Genomic DNA, 14,871 nt, shown 5'->3' with positions numbered 1-14,871 from the left:
ATAGTTTTGTATCTTCTTCAATATTTCTTGATTAACAATTGATAAATTTTTGAAAAAAATCTTCATCATCATATATGAATTAAGATTCTGTGAATTTTTCATTTGTAATATTGAAATTTTAAAATAAGATGCTCACTAAATGATTTAGTTAAGTGGATTAACTTGATCAAATAAGAATAGAATAGTTTTCTTCATTAATTACTACAAATCAGAATGATAATTATCTTGTACTCTTGTGGTGGGTGTGAGTTTGGGTTTCAACTGAATTTCAATTTATCGGAAAATTTCATCATCTTTTTCTTGTTTATACTTTTTAACCTCTGCAAGTGATAAAAGGGAAATACAGCTAATCCAGTAGATAGATGGTAACATAATCCCGAGTAAGTTACTAAAGTTTCATTGAAAATCTTGACAAGAACCTAATCAGTTGCAAGATTAACTACCGACCCCATGGTTGCTTGATTCATGAAATGCAATTGATATTTTATTTCTGTTTTTATTATAGTTTATCTTATCGCGTGGATCAAGTTGATACCAAAATTATGATAGTTCACGAGTTTACTTTAGTTGATTTGTTTCTCTTGAAACTGAGCTATTATTGCATCGTAATAATTTCAACGCTTTTTGTTTCTTTGGGATTTAATACAACTTTCTTTTCTCTATCTAAAGTTGGTCCAGTATCGCCTCGTCAATTTTTTGTATATTAGATAATCGCTAGTTTACAGCATCCAGAATCTCTACAGGAGTCAAAGAGGTAGTGGGTTGATAAAAGTTCTGCAGTTTTCAACCCAAAAACTTAGAACTTTTAACCCATATCGAATTCTCTTCTTTTTTTCAGACTAAATTCTTAAAATTTTAACTTCCTCTTGAACAAGGAAAACTTCAGCCGAAGTCGAATCGATCGATTTTATCGATTTTCAGCAAAAAAGGAGTCTTAATTTTTCTCCTTTCTCTCTCTCTCTCTCTCTCTCTCTCTCTTCCAATTTCTTTTTCTTTTTCTCTAATCAGAAATATAAAATATTAATAACAATGATAAAAGAGGGCCTTCATTTCACACTATTCGTGCGACGATTGAACTCTGTTAACTACAGGGGAGTACTGCAGTTCCTCCGAAGACGAAAGTTGTACCAGATAATTTAGAGAAGGGAAATTACAATAAGTAATAAGTTTGAATTACAAATAATTTGGTGAAGATGAGTAAAAATTTACAAATTGGATTAATTGATTGATGGTTCAGAATTTGATTATCCAAAGATCCAATTTGATGGTTGTAAATATTAATATGTACCAAAGGTTGAGATGTGAAAATTATTTCACATTTATAATCAAGATAACTGTTCTCACACTTTAAAAGATTGAAATTCTACAGGGCTATTCAGCTATTTTCGCCGATGTACTTTGCTTTTCTCACATCATACCTAATGAGGCCTTCACTTTCATCTCCAGTCTCAGTCTAATTATCCACTTTCGGACAAAATTACATTATAATCTATGGGAAATTTGGTCTGCAAATGAATAAAACTTTTCATAGTTTGTTTGATGAATTTCATGCATTTCTGAAATTTCAACGAAGATCATTTAAGGAATGATCTTTTTTAGACCAAATCTAAGCTAAGCTCGATGAACGATAAGATTAGTTTGTTATTAATCACATCTAAAACGATTAATCGTATGAGCTTCAGATAATTATTAGGTAAAAATGGTAAATTGTCCTTCACGTATCATGATTAATATGGAAAGGAATATGGAAAACAAGACAAAACTTTTGTATCATATTAGAGCTACAAGAAGATTAGAGTATGCTGTAAGATTTAATCAACTAATACTTTAATTATTCTGAATTAGTCTAAAAACGAGTAAAGTTCTTATTCTGCCTATGAATTTGCGCTAAATGCCGAATCCTGATTAAGTTAATCAATACAGAAAGAGACAAAAACTAATGCACTTGAAATCCATAACAATATATAAACAAATTAATTTTCATTCGACGAGTTACAAGTTGATTAGGTGTTGAATTACCTTTTTCTTGTTAACCTAATAGTTCAACTTTAGTCGCTTATTATTATCCATGAATAAGTTCTGTTATTAAACTAAAGTTGAATAACGATTCTCTAGAGACGAAGTTAGAAGTTCGTGAAAAAAGTCATCGAAGTAAACGACAATGGGGAAAGTGAATTCATTGATTGCTACATTGAAAGATTTTCATTTGGAATTTTTTTACCTTCTCTTCATGTTTGCTCTAACGGTACAATCGACGGTCGTAACTCAATTGATAGAAGATAAAATTTGCTTGAATCGATTTGGTTTCACTTTGGATGATTGTCTTAACAATAAATCTTCTAATAAAACTTTAGTTCTAAAAGAGGCCTCATTACTTTCCAGTTATCGTTCAATTCTTGGTAAACTTCCCGCTATCGCTACAACCCTGTTCGTAGGTTCGTGGATCAACAATTATATCAATCACTTGAAGTTCATCATTCTCATGCCATGTATTTCAATGATAATACAAATTCTTGTTCTTATTGGTAATGCTGTTTACTTTGAGCTTGGTAAGTTTATTGTACGAAGAAAATAGATTAGATTGTTGGACATTTCGACTTTTTTTCTCGTTTAGATCCGAAAACTGTATTAGTTGTTGACCTTTTACCTTGGATATTTGGTACAATCCGAAATACATTTATGGCCCTTCAAACTTACGTTGTATTGACTAATCCACCAGAGAAACGGATTATTAAATTTGCTTCCATTGATGTTGCCAGTTTAATGGGTAAAGTTTCAAAGAAGTTATCAAAATTAAGTTGATTTACTTATTGTTTTCATTCAACAATTAGGTTCAGTTGCTGGTCAGTATTGTGGAGGTTGGATTCTTGACCAGAAACCTTGGTTCCCTCATCAAGTGCATAATTATCTCGGAGTTTTTATAATATCATTAATATTTAAACTGATTGCGATTTGTTTTTTCGCTTTCAAAGTACCAACAGTTTATAAATTAAACGAAAAAAGAACAAAGAAAAATCCTGATCACGCTAATCACAATCTTCCATATAAGACTCAGAAATCGGTGGAAAGTGCAGTTTCCGAGGAAAACGTTGGTCCAATCGCTGAATTTATATCCAAAGTATTTTCACTTGAAGCTCTTAAAAAACTTTTCAGTACTTTGACTAGACCTCGAACTGAAGGTCGAAGGGGAGTTTTATTCATACTGATAATGTCAGATATTTTACTTAGTATCGATTTCTCATTTGATAACACAACATCCTTTCAATTCGCCCAAAAGGCTTATGGTTGGTCGAATTATCAATATTCACTTTATCAATCGATCTTAACAGCTTTTCCCGCTCTTTTACAATCATTTGGACCCAGAATTCTGATTGAAAAACTTGGTGCATCTGATACAACCCTCGGGTTGATAGCTATCACTTCTCATGCTGCTCAACAAATTATCGTTGGCTCATGGTTATCAACTGAAGGTTATTTCATAGCTTGGACGGTTGGATGTCTTTACATTTTTATGGATTCAGCAACCAGATCACTTCTCTGTAACGTTGTCGAGCAAGATGAAGTTGGTGGTGTCTTTTGTTTATTGTCCGTATTTGGGTCGATAGCTACTCTTGGAACCGATTGGGTTCTTGTCAAGATTTTCAATGCAACTTTAGCCACCTATCCGGGATTGTGTAACCATCTTTTTGCTGGATTGGCGATATTTCCCTTCAGCATTTTCCTATGGATTAAATTGCGCAGGCCTCATCTTTCAGGTAGTAATCTGGGTGCAAAGGATGATCAAGAAAAAGATGATTCGATTGTCAGCAAAAACTGAAATCTCGATAGTAAAACATTTGGATAATTGTCATTATCATCGAGCTCAATGATTTATTTCGATTGTAATTGCGACTACATTGTTTGCCAAGTTCTAGTAGTAAATCGAAATCAATTTGGTTCTATCAATAACTAAGATCGGCAAAGAAAGTTAATGTAAAATTTTTGCTTCTTTTATATAAATTAATAAACAACGATTGTCCCTCGTTTTCGCAATATTTCAGGTCAACGTTGAAGTTAATCATTTTGTTTTGTAAATTAGCACTTATTCAGGTTAAAATTGTTCAAGAATTGCAATTAATGGATTTGGTTGAGTTTGTTACTGGTCTCAATGAGGTTTGGACATTTTTGGTTTGGTTTGGTTAGATACGGTTAGACTTAGTTAGGTGTGAGAAGTAAACTTAATTAATTATAACAATTAGTGGCTTGAAATATTGCAAAAACGAGGGACAGTCCAAATTGAATGTGGGGATGATTAAGTTAATTATGATTCAATTTGAATCTTGAATCAAGTTTAAATTTCACAGAAACAGTTGAATAATCAAAGGATTATCAGATACTCGTATACATGTTTGTATAAAGGGTGAATCAAATGTGAAAATTAACAATTATTAATAACTAATATTAATCATCGAGAAAATAGATTTTGAAATTAAGAAATTTTTTTAGAAAAATTAACTAAGTTTCCATAGACTCAATGTTAAAAAAGCTAATTTTTTATCAATTTTTCTGAAAAAATGTCAAAATTTCAAAATCTATTTTCTCGATGATTATTATTAGTTTTTCAGAAAAAGATGATAATTGTGATAAGTTAGTGATTGTTTGGTACTGTAATGATTTGTACTAAAACGATTGAATTGATAAATTTGTGTTACCCGGTAATATCATTTTACTGCTAATTACTTTATATCAAATTGATTACTAGACTAATCTAAATATCATTTGGAAGAGTTGAAGAAGAGCAAAATGTAATAAATAAAGAAACTTAAGTTCCTTTTCCGATCTTTATTACAATTTAATCAATTCGAAGTTGCAACTTAAGTCAAGAATGATAATTATCTTGTACTCTTGTTATTCTCATAGGTGTTGTTTGAATAACAAGAACCCAACCGGTTCCAAGAGTAACTATTGACCAAAATAGAGACAATAAACTAAAAATATCACCCACATCTTACAGAGAAACGATCTGATCGGAAAAGACATCCAGCTATCGAAGCTGCAAAACATCAATTGTCACCCAAAGTTAATGGGACTCATGTCGCTTTCAACGAAATTTTTTCTTCTACACTTTTAAAATATAATATCTAACAATATTATTCATAAGATTAAACATAAAAGAGAAATTAAATGGTATCTTAGTAGATAAAACACCGATAAGTTTCCAGGAGATCAAAAAAACGTGAGCTAATTAAGAATTTAACAATTCAGCCAATAGATGGTAATGCAACTATTTTTCAATTTCTCCCTGATATATAACAGGAATTGCTAGGTAATAATTTTATAAGTTTTCTCGATTTTTGATTCTTGCGAAAACAATTAAGCTTTCATTTTGAAGGGTAAAATTTGGGATTTAATGGTTTTAACTGAAAAGTATAGCTAAAGCTGATTTCCTATCAGAAGATTTCACTAGGCCTTCACAATTTTCCTAGTGTTGACAGTTTCGTATACTGGATCCCGTAAAGTCTTCCAAGTATCACCGAAATCACCAGGGAATTCACAAAGTTCTTAATGCTTAATGTAATTTTATTAAAATAAGGGAACTGAATACCATTAGGTAAAGGGTTAACATAAGTGGGGGGAGAACACAAATAATAGAAAATTCTTATAAGAGAAAAACCTTAGGAAACTTGAGTTAATTCAATTTCAATTGAACGTTGAGCATGTAATTGTTAAGTTTGTGACAGATTCATCTGACTTGTACTTACACCAAATTAACACTCACTCTATTTCATATTACCTTTAGGTTTTTATACAAAATTATTATTAACTGAAAATCAAAGATAAGATTAAAAAAGCTAATTGCTAGACAATAGCTTTAAGAAGCAAAAGATACAATTGTCTCAATAGAGTTGAACTATTAGTTTAACCGTTGAGAACAATTTGATTAACTTGGTTAATCTAAAGATTAACACAAATTTGTCTTTTGATTAAACTCTATGATTAATCTAATCAAGACTTTTTGTCTCTTTAGAGTTTGATTACAATCTTAATTTTAACGGAAATTTTAGATAAATGAAAATTATAAAAAGAAATTAAAAAGTTTTAAGAAAATTATTAAAATGATGAATATGCCTTAAGGTACCAATTCCTAAAGGATGATCAATGTTCATGAGGGTTAGTTTTTCTACCTAACACTTCCTCGGGTTTATGATGAAGATTTCTCTCATGAATCATTGTAAGGCTTTGGTGGATTTTCCTTAAGGGTAGGTGATGGCGAGGGGCTTATGAATCGGTTCCTCAATGAAATTTTCAACAATTTGAATTTCAAAGTCACTTGGAATCGGAGTTTCTTTTCCATCCTCGTCCGGGTAGGCACATCGTTCGTTGAAACTTGGGGTTTCTCTTTTTACTGGCCTTAGTCCATAGTAATGCCAATTTTCAGGCCACTCTGCTTGATTTTCTTTGACTCTTTTATCGTAAATGAATAAGAGACGAGACACTTTAGTGTTATTACAGGTGACGATAGCATTAGCGAAATGGATTCCATCTTCTATGAAGTGGCACTTAGACTCTATCTCCTGCCAAAAGGCCATGTAGAGCTGCATACTGACGATGGCTTCAACTCCAGGGGAATGAATTTCATTCTGGATGGTATATCCTTTGAATACGAGAAAGGCTACAAGTGATAAGGAACAAGCACTTTCCCTATAGGGTGAAAATATTGAGTTATCTCGCATCTTAGGCTTGAGAACGTCAATTTCAGGGAAACTTAGGCCAAGGGCTCTAAGCATGTTGATCAGTCCAGATCCAACTAACTGTTTGCACGAAGCAAGATACTGGATCACTTGGTCTCGAACTGATATGAGACTTGCTATGGCGAATGTCCAATCGAGTAAGACCATGATGAGGTGTCCATGAAATCAATTTTGAATATCTGACGAAAGTCGTAGATGATTTCTTGACGACCATTGACTATAATCACCCAAACTGGTCTGCAAACTGCTTTGTTTCCAATGAAACCAGATTCGTTATAGCGAGGTTCAATTACTCGACAATAGGCCATATGCATTGAGAACACTAATTCAGGGTTGTCATGTTTAGTTGTATTCTCTAGAATCTTTTCCATGATAAGTTCATCTTTCATCATTGGAAGCTTGATCACTGATTTTGAGTGAAAGATTTCTAAACCTTCAGCTTTCGGGTTTCTTTTGTTGATAGACGGATGATGATGATGATGATGAGGTTTTGACTTTTCCATTTTTGGTTGAAATCGATCTAATGATCTTAACGATGGGAAAAGTTTATTTATTTCGCTTATTAAAACTTTTTGTTCTTCAGCTGATAAAAGCGAAATTGGGTCAATACGAACAAAAGGTTGTTCCATGAATTTGTTTTCTTTAGAAATATCTTGATTCCTTGGGTGTCGATGAGGTTTACTTTGGCGATAGCTAACCATTCAGCTGATTTCTTAAGAGGTAACCAGGAATTGTATTCCAGGTGATGGTAGCAGCGAATAAATTGATTCAGTTCAGGTAGTTTACCTATGACAGGTGGAAATCCAATTTCTTGAAGGAACTGTTCGTGTTCAGCAATCAAGACGGATCACTAACTCTTTGTAACTTGACCAATAGTTACCGATTCGAGGCGAAATTTCTAATGGCTTGAGGAGTTAACTTGGGATCTTCAGGGTTGTTTTCCTTTAGGTAAGTTAGGAAAGCAAATTCTTTAAAGATGTCTTGCCATCTAGCTGCTTGAGAGTCGTAAGATTTTGGGATGTTTGGAATTTCAGCTATTGCTGCCTTTAGGTGAGACGGGAGAGTTGAAGTAATTTTTCTTGGTTCTTGACTGATTTGTTGACGAGTTTCACCATGTCGAAAATCTTTATTCAATTCGAACTCGTAATCATCGTCAAAAAGACCACGACGACAATTGTCTTCATGTCTCGAAAATTCATTTGGCTTTAGCTTCTTTCCACAGAGTTGACGACGACAAATAAATTCAGCAGAATAATATTTAGTCATAGCTTCAGATTTTTCAATCTTACCAATCGAGGGATAATCTGCATGAGGGGCATGTTTGATGATGCATGAGCCGATGATACAAATGAATTGGTGAGATGATGTTGCTGGGGTGAACTTTAGTTCAATTATCAATTTGGCTAACCATTGATAACATTTAAAACAGTACAATTGATTACAGGAAGTACATTTCATTGGATCGATGACAATGTGTTCGCAAAAACAACATTTGATTTCCTTTAGGATCACATAAATATCATCTAAAATGACTTTGCTTAAAGGTAATCCTTTAGGTAATTTGTCCATATCGAGTTGATGAACAATTGGATCAGCAATGAGATTATGGTAGATTTTTTCTCTCATTAGATTGATGTACTTGACTTGTTTATTTTTAAGTTCTTGAGCCAAAGATTGAACTGAAACTTTCACTTCGAAAAACTTTTCTTTAGAAACATAGTCAGGTAAAGGCTGAACAGGATTCGGAGCGGGATAAACATTACGTTCCCAAACGTAATCATCAGGTCCAAGGTAATTCTTCTTGACCTCTTGGGTTACATTTTCATGATGATGAGCATCCTCGGGTTTTGACTGAATTTTATCACTTTCTGATGACATGTCTCTAGACTTTTCAATGTTTAACTTGATTTGCCTAAAGGTATCAATTGATTGTTCAATGTCGTTTACTAAAGTAGCTTTATAACGCGGGGTTATGATACCAGTAGATGTTGATGGACAGTCAAAACTTGGGAGATGATGAATTTTAATTGGCTTTAAAATGCTCGAATCTGATGAAGTTGATGAAAATTTTGATCTTTTTGGTTCACAATAAGGTTGAACTCGGTGTCTCTTTAGAGGATTTGGTTTATCGTAGAGATCAAAATTGAAGATTTGTTTCTGAGGTTTAGAAACAGAAGTGAAGTAAACACTTTTATTTTCAGAATCACTTTCAAGTTCACTGAATTTTATCAATAGATTGTCTTTAGACGAGGTGGACGATTCACTTAAGAAAACTTCTGATTCAGAACTAGAACTTGGGTTCACTGATGAAGATGAATTTTGTGATGAATTTGAAGTGAGATCACAAGGGGTAACTGAATCGTTTTGATTTTCTGATGAGGGTAAATCACTGTCAGTGTCACTTTTAGAAATTCGTTGAATATAACTGGGGCAATCTTCTGGATGAACTGGGAAAGGTACTGTATCTAAAGATGGAAGTTGTGATGAGGTGATTTGATTACCATTAGGGGAAACGCTTTCAATAACAACGGAAGTCGAAGTGTGATCTTGACCATCTTGAGCGTTTGTTTTTATATCTTTAGATATTTTCTCCATTAGCGCTGTGAAAATTGTAGCGGAAACTTGAGCACTAATCACTTTAATTAAAAGCTTTTTGATGAACAGATTAAAAGGATGAAGATTTGATTTTGATTGTTGACCACAAAGATTAAAATTTGATGTTGACTCTTTCTTTAGAAAACACTTAATGTCAATAGACTTTTGATTGTCTTGTTGTGGGAAATTTTTCTTTGGGTTAATACCAAGGCAATAAATGATGTAACTTTGTCGTTCATTTGCTTGATTAATTTGTTTCAATTTAGATCTTGTTAAAGGATAATTATCTTTAGATAAAATTTGATCTTTGTTTGAGATGATCAATTTGTCAGCACTTAATCTTTGTTTTGGTTTTTTAATTGTTTGTTCTGGTGGTTGATTTTCATCTTGAATTGGGTTTACCAATTGATCTTGAACTTGATCTTGGTCGTAACTATCATTAGAGTGAGTTAAGTTTTCAACTTCAAAGTTATTTGTTTCATCGTTTTCAAGATTTAAATTATCATTTTGGTCAATAGATTGTTGATTATCTTTAGATAAGGTTTCATTCATTTGATTAGTTTCTTGATCTTGGTGATTAATTAGACTTAAATCTATTTCTGGGTTTTCTGGCTCTAGCCATTCAATTGAATTTGTATTGAAAAATTTTTCTTGTAAACTTTTCATTTGTTCAGTTAACTGTCCTTTAAAGGCTTTCGTATTCATTACATTAGTACTGAAAAGTTCAAATTCTGGGCTAACAGGATCAAGTAAAAGAAGAGAACCTTTCTTCATAGCATAAACCATGAATGGTCCATAGAATTTTGGAGTAAACTTTCTTCCTACTTCGTCATTGACAGATCTTTCTGCTAACCAAATGAAATCGCCTATTTGATAAGGTGGAGCTTTGAAAAGCGATTTTGATCTATTGATATAATAATATTGTTGTGCTTTTAAGCGAGCGTGAGCTATCTTAAGCGCTTGAGCTTGAGTAAATGGTATCTCATGATAAATATCTAAATGATTATCTAACTTTCTTCTAGGCATTTGTCCATAGACAAGAAAATGAGGCGGAAATCTAGTGATTTTGTGTGTGGCTGTATTGATTGCAAAAAGAGATTTTTCTAAACTTTTGTCTAAGTTTTTAATTCCTATTTCAATAGTTAATGTTCTTAACCTTTCAGCAATTGTCTTATTAGCTCTCTCAACTATTCCCTGAGACTGAGGATGATATGAGTTTGAATTCTCATGTTTAATTCCTAATAGGGTAAAGTATTGAGCTAACTCTTCACTCATGAAGTTCGTACCTTGATCAGTTTGGATCACTTTTGGATGTCCATAGATGTTGAAAAATCTATCGAGGAAATCGATAACCGTAGAGGCTTTTTGGTTACGGTAGATTTTGGCATGAACATAACGGGAAAGTGTCAACCATAACAAGAATGTAAAGCTCCGAGCACAAGTATTGGGAATCAGTTGAACAAAAGTCGTTCAAGAATGAACAAGGCTAAATTTCTTTAAAACACATCAATCGAATCAGTATTAATTAGCCTACATAATTAATTCCTTTTCAATAATCAACTAAAAGTCTCAGGTCTTAAATTCGTGATTGAATGCGTCTCGAAGTGCTGTTAAAAAAAGACTCAAATTTTTTGCATGTTAATGAATGGGAATTTTTTCAAGTTTTTTCAAATTTTCACAATAGTTTTGAGAAAATTTCTGAAACTTTTGCGTATTAAACTTTAACCTATGGTTCAATTTCGATAAAAACATGACAGACTATATTTTCAGGTATATAGATTTTCATTATCATATTTTTGTAACTCAGATCACATTCATAGCCCGAAAATTTGAGTCGTTTCTAATCGGCCTTTTAATTTTCGAATTTACCGAAGTAAATGGCCTGTAACTCACGGAAAAATAAATTCAACTTCACTAAAACTCTATTAACACATAATCAAATAGTGAGCTTTCGATTCCTCATAGATTCAATTTCTACACTAATATTGTTAATTTAGAACAATTAAAAATGTAATTTAGAAACTTTTCCCAATACTTTTGCTCGGAGCTTTATTTCTTTACATTGTTAATGATGATGGGACCTTGAACGTCCAATTCGAGTCGTTCGAAATTCCTTTTAGGGATCGGTTTGGTACTTGCTTTAGCGAATATGAATGGAGCGGGTTTTGCTTTAGCACATGTAGCACAATTGTCACATAGACTTTTAATTTCATCGTACAGATATTTCATATAATATCTTGGTGAGATAATCAGATACGTTTTTTCTGGTCCGAAATGACCTCCAGTTGGTGATGAATGTTCCTCTTGGAATATTTCCTTTAGGATTTCACCATTGATGATTATTCGAGGCGGCAAATTTTCGAACTTTCCTTTGCGATAAATCATTTCATTTTTTATGACATATCGTTGGCAAATCTTTTTGTCTTTTTCTTTTATTGCTTTACCAATTTCTTGACACTCATTATCTTTAGATTGAAATTCAATTATCTTTTCCTTCCAAAGGTTAGATTCTTTTTGAAGATAAATGAACTTTGGGGGTTCAGCAATATCTAAAGATGGATTATCAAGGACAAAGTTGATCACATTCAGTCCAATTTCGTGGCTTTGTTGTTCTTTCAATGGTTCGAAACTCATGTAAATTTTGTCCATGAATTCTTCTTCTGGGTCGATAATATCTTTTTCTTCCCATTCTGTTTGATATCGTGAGAGGCAATCGGGTGCATGAGCTTTACCTTCTCTATAGATAACTTTGAACTTGAGCATTCCAAGCATTAATTGCCATCTTCTCAATCGAGCATTTTTGAATTCGACTTTGTTGATTGAGCATAGAGCGTGATGATCGGTCTCGATAAGGAATTCTTCGTATTCGAGGTAGTGTCGAAATTTTTCTACTCCTACGGTTATAGCCAATAACTCTTTCTGAGAGACGGAGTAATTCACTTGATGTTTTTGGAGCTTTTGCGAAAAGAAAGATAACGGAAGCCAATGTTTAATGCTTTCAATTGGTGTATCTTTAGAGTATTCAGGAGAATCTTTATCTTCTTGTAGTAGGATTCCTCCTACGGCGATGTCGGAAGCATCGACTGAAATTTTTCTTCTCATGTTCGGATCAAAGTGTACCAATAGGGTTGTTGAGATGAGTGAATCTTTGAGTGTATCTAGGGCTTTTTTATCTGCTGGTAACATTGCGAATCTTCTCTCTTTAGAGATTAATCTGTATAACGGGGCAGTTAGCTGAGAAAAATTTGGAATATATCGGGAAAAGTAGTTATAGCAACCTAGTATACTTTGCAATTGTTTAATTGTCTTTGGATATGGCAGTTTCTTTAGAGCGTCAACTTTTTTCGGGTCTGGTTTGATTCCAGTTCCATTGACAATGTGACCAAGTAATTTGATTTCGGAGTAACCAAACTTACATTTTCTAATCGTACTTTTAAGTTGTATTTTTTGAATCGTTCGAGTACGACTTTAGTCATTTCCATGAGCTCTTGCCATGTTCGTCCTATCACAGGAACGTCATCAAAGTATCCAAGGCATTGGGTGAACTGTAAACCTTCAAGTACCTTGTTGATGAAACCTTGAAATATGAATGGGGCTCCAGATAGTCCCATGGGGAGTCTTTTGTAGTGATATTTTGCATCGGGGGTGACAAACACTGTCTTTTCTCTTTCGCCTTTAGGTAGTTCTATTTGGTGATAACCCTGACATAAGTCGAACAGGTTAAAGAACTTTCCTCCTCTGACTGTTTCAAAGCAATCGTCAATTCGAGGCATCGGTTGCGAAGCAACATTCGTTATGCGATTCAGGAGTCGAAAATCGATTACAAGTCGAGGTGTTCCATCAGAACGTGGTACCAATATTGCTGGTGATCCACCAGGAGCATTCGATGGCTCGATAATATCGGCTGCAATTAGTTCATCGATAGCTTTTTTAAACATAAACCTTTTCTCATTGTTGCAAGGGTACGGTTTTGGTACGGGATGAGATTATTACCAATATCTATCTCAACTGGACAGATTTCTTTAGAAACAAAACCGAGATCTCTTCGATCTTTACTGAAAACTTGCTTAAAGGCACTGCAAATTTCAATTAGTTCTTTCTTTTGTTGAGGCGACAATTCTGGATTGATTCTTTGATTTAGTCTTTCGACAAACGAAACTTCATCTTGAACAAGATTTTCGAAGTTGTCAATCAATGGTTCGTTGGTTCTTGCAAGGAAGATATTTTGACCATGATTCATTATTTTGAATTCTTTTTTCTTGTCTTGTTCCATTGTGTGTTCCAATAGGGGTAGTTCATCTGCAATTTCAGATTTGTCCATTTTGTATTGACGAGCACCATTTAGAATTCGTTGTGTTTCTGGTTTTGTACAGAATCGGAAATTAAATTCGGCTGGAAGTGCTTTACCATTAGGTGTGTCTCTTACACTGCAGTTAATTTTTTCACCATCAGAATCTATTGACATGTAGTAGAGATGGATGAATGTGTTTCCAAGAAGGAAAATTGGATCAAAGTCTTTCACTACGTGAAACTTGATTACTCGGCAATCATAAATATCGGGATGTCCTAGAGCAGCATATGAGAAACCAACGGATTGGAGTGATGCACTGATTCCTTTTAAGGTACTTTCAAAAGAAACGATAGTAACACCAAGTTTTACTGCTGTAGCATAGTCAATACATGAAGAAGTAGCACCAGAATCGAGTAAGACACTGTAAGTGCTTATTGGTTCACGATACGGAGTTTCCAAGTTGAGTTTAACTAATGCCATACTGTCTAAAGACGAACCTTCCATGTTAGTTAAGGTCGGAACGTTATGGTTAGTTACCGTGTAAAGAAATTTGAATCATTTCTGATGAATTCGGGAGCTGGAACTTTATCTTTTTCTGAGACAACTTGTACAACTTGTTTCGCTTGAGCGTTGTCTTGATTAGCTTGAGCTTGTTTTCGTAGATGATATTTTTTGGTTCTGCAATCATCTTCGATGTGATTGGGTTTTGCAGTAGTTGCAAATTTTTCCATGATGAGCTGGATTGCTGGGTGGATATTTTCTCTTTAGAGGTTGATCTTTAGATGATGAAGCATTACCTTGATTACGTGAATAAGGTTTGTCCTTTTCTCGAACCTTCTCACTTTTGGCTTTTTGTTGCTTTTCCTTTGCATAATAATGCCTGCATAAGATATTTGTTATCTTTATCTCATCATCATTTGCACCTTGACGATATATTTCTTCAGCTACATATTCGGGAATATGATTTAAAATATCGAACAAGAATCCACGATCTTCCAGTTTTCCTTTGACTTTAGTCATTAACTCCTTCGCTTTGTTCATGAACGTTTGTGGAGGTACAGTAAAATCATACATTAGATTTTTTAGTTTGTATGCTTGATCGGCAATGATAGCTGGTAGTTTTAGTTTTGTCTTAAGAGCTTCAATATACTCTCTGTAACTATAGTTATCGGGATCAAGGCTTCGGGAGAGATGAAGAATCTCATGTGCCATTCCTTTTCGAAGGCATCGGAATCGTGTAGAATCATCTACATC

At 33.6% G+C, this 14,871-nt stretch overlaps 1 protein-coding gene across 1 annotated transcript; it reads left to right on the top strand.

Moving 5' to 3' along the window:
• The first annotated feature begins 1,998 nt into the window (after positions 1-1,998).
• LOC128390825 (uncharacterized) lies at positions 1,999-4,168 on the top strand. Its single transcript, XM_053350594.1, has 3 exons — positions 1,999-2,549; positions 2,615-2,767; positions 2,832-4,168. Exons 1-3 carry the CDS (start codon positions 2,162-2,164, stop codon positions 3,815-3,817), a joined length of 1,527 nt encoding a protein of 508 aa, XP_053206569.1. The 5' UTR covers positions 1,999-2,161; the 3' UTR covers positions 3,818-4,168.
• The last annotated feature ends 10,703 nt before the right edge of the window (positions 4,169-14,871 follow it).

This window comes from Panonychus citri, unplaced genomic scaffold (assembly GCF_014898815.1).
Source record: "Panonychus citri isolate SS breed McGregor unplaced genomic scaffold, ASM1489881v1 Contig00129, whole genome shotgun sequence".
NCBI classification, from domain to species: Eukaryota; Metazoa; Arthropoda; class Arachnida; order Trombidiformes; family Tetranychidae; genus Panonychus; species Panonychus citri.
This window is presented reverse-complemented; position numbering and strand designations above follow the sequence as displayed.

Coding starts and splice junctions, on each gene's coding strand:
- LOC128390825 (XM_053350594.1), top strand. CDS start 2,162: ATGGGGAAAGTGAATTCATTGATTGCTACATTGAAAGATTTTCATTTG. Junction 2,550..2,614: donor TGCTGTTTACTTTGAGCTTG/GTAAGTTTATTG, acceptor TTTCTCGTTTAG/ATCCGAAAACTGTATTAGTT. Junction 2,768..2,831: donor TGATGTTGCCAGTTTAATGG/GTAAAGTTTCAA, acceptor TTCAACAATTAG/GTTCAGTTGCTGGTCAGTAT.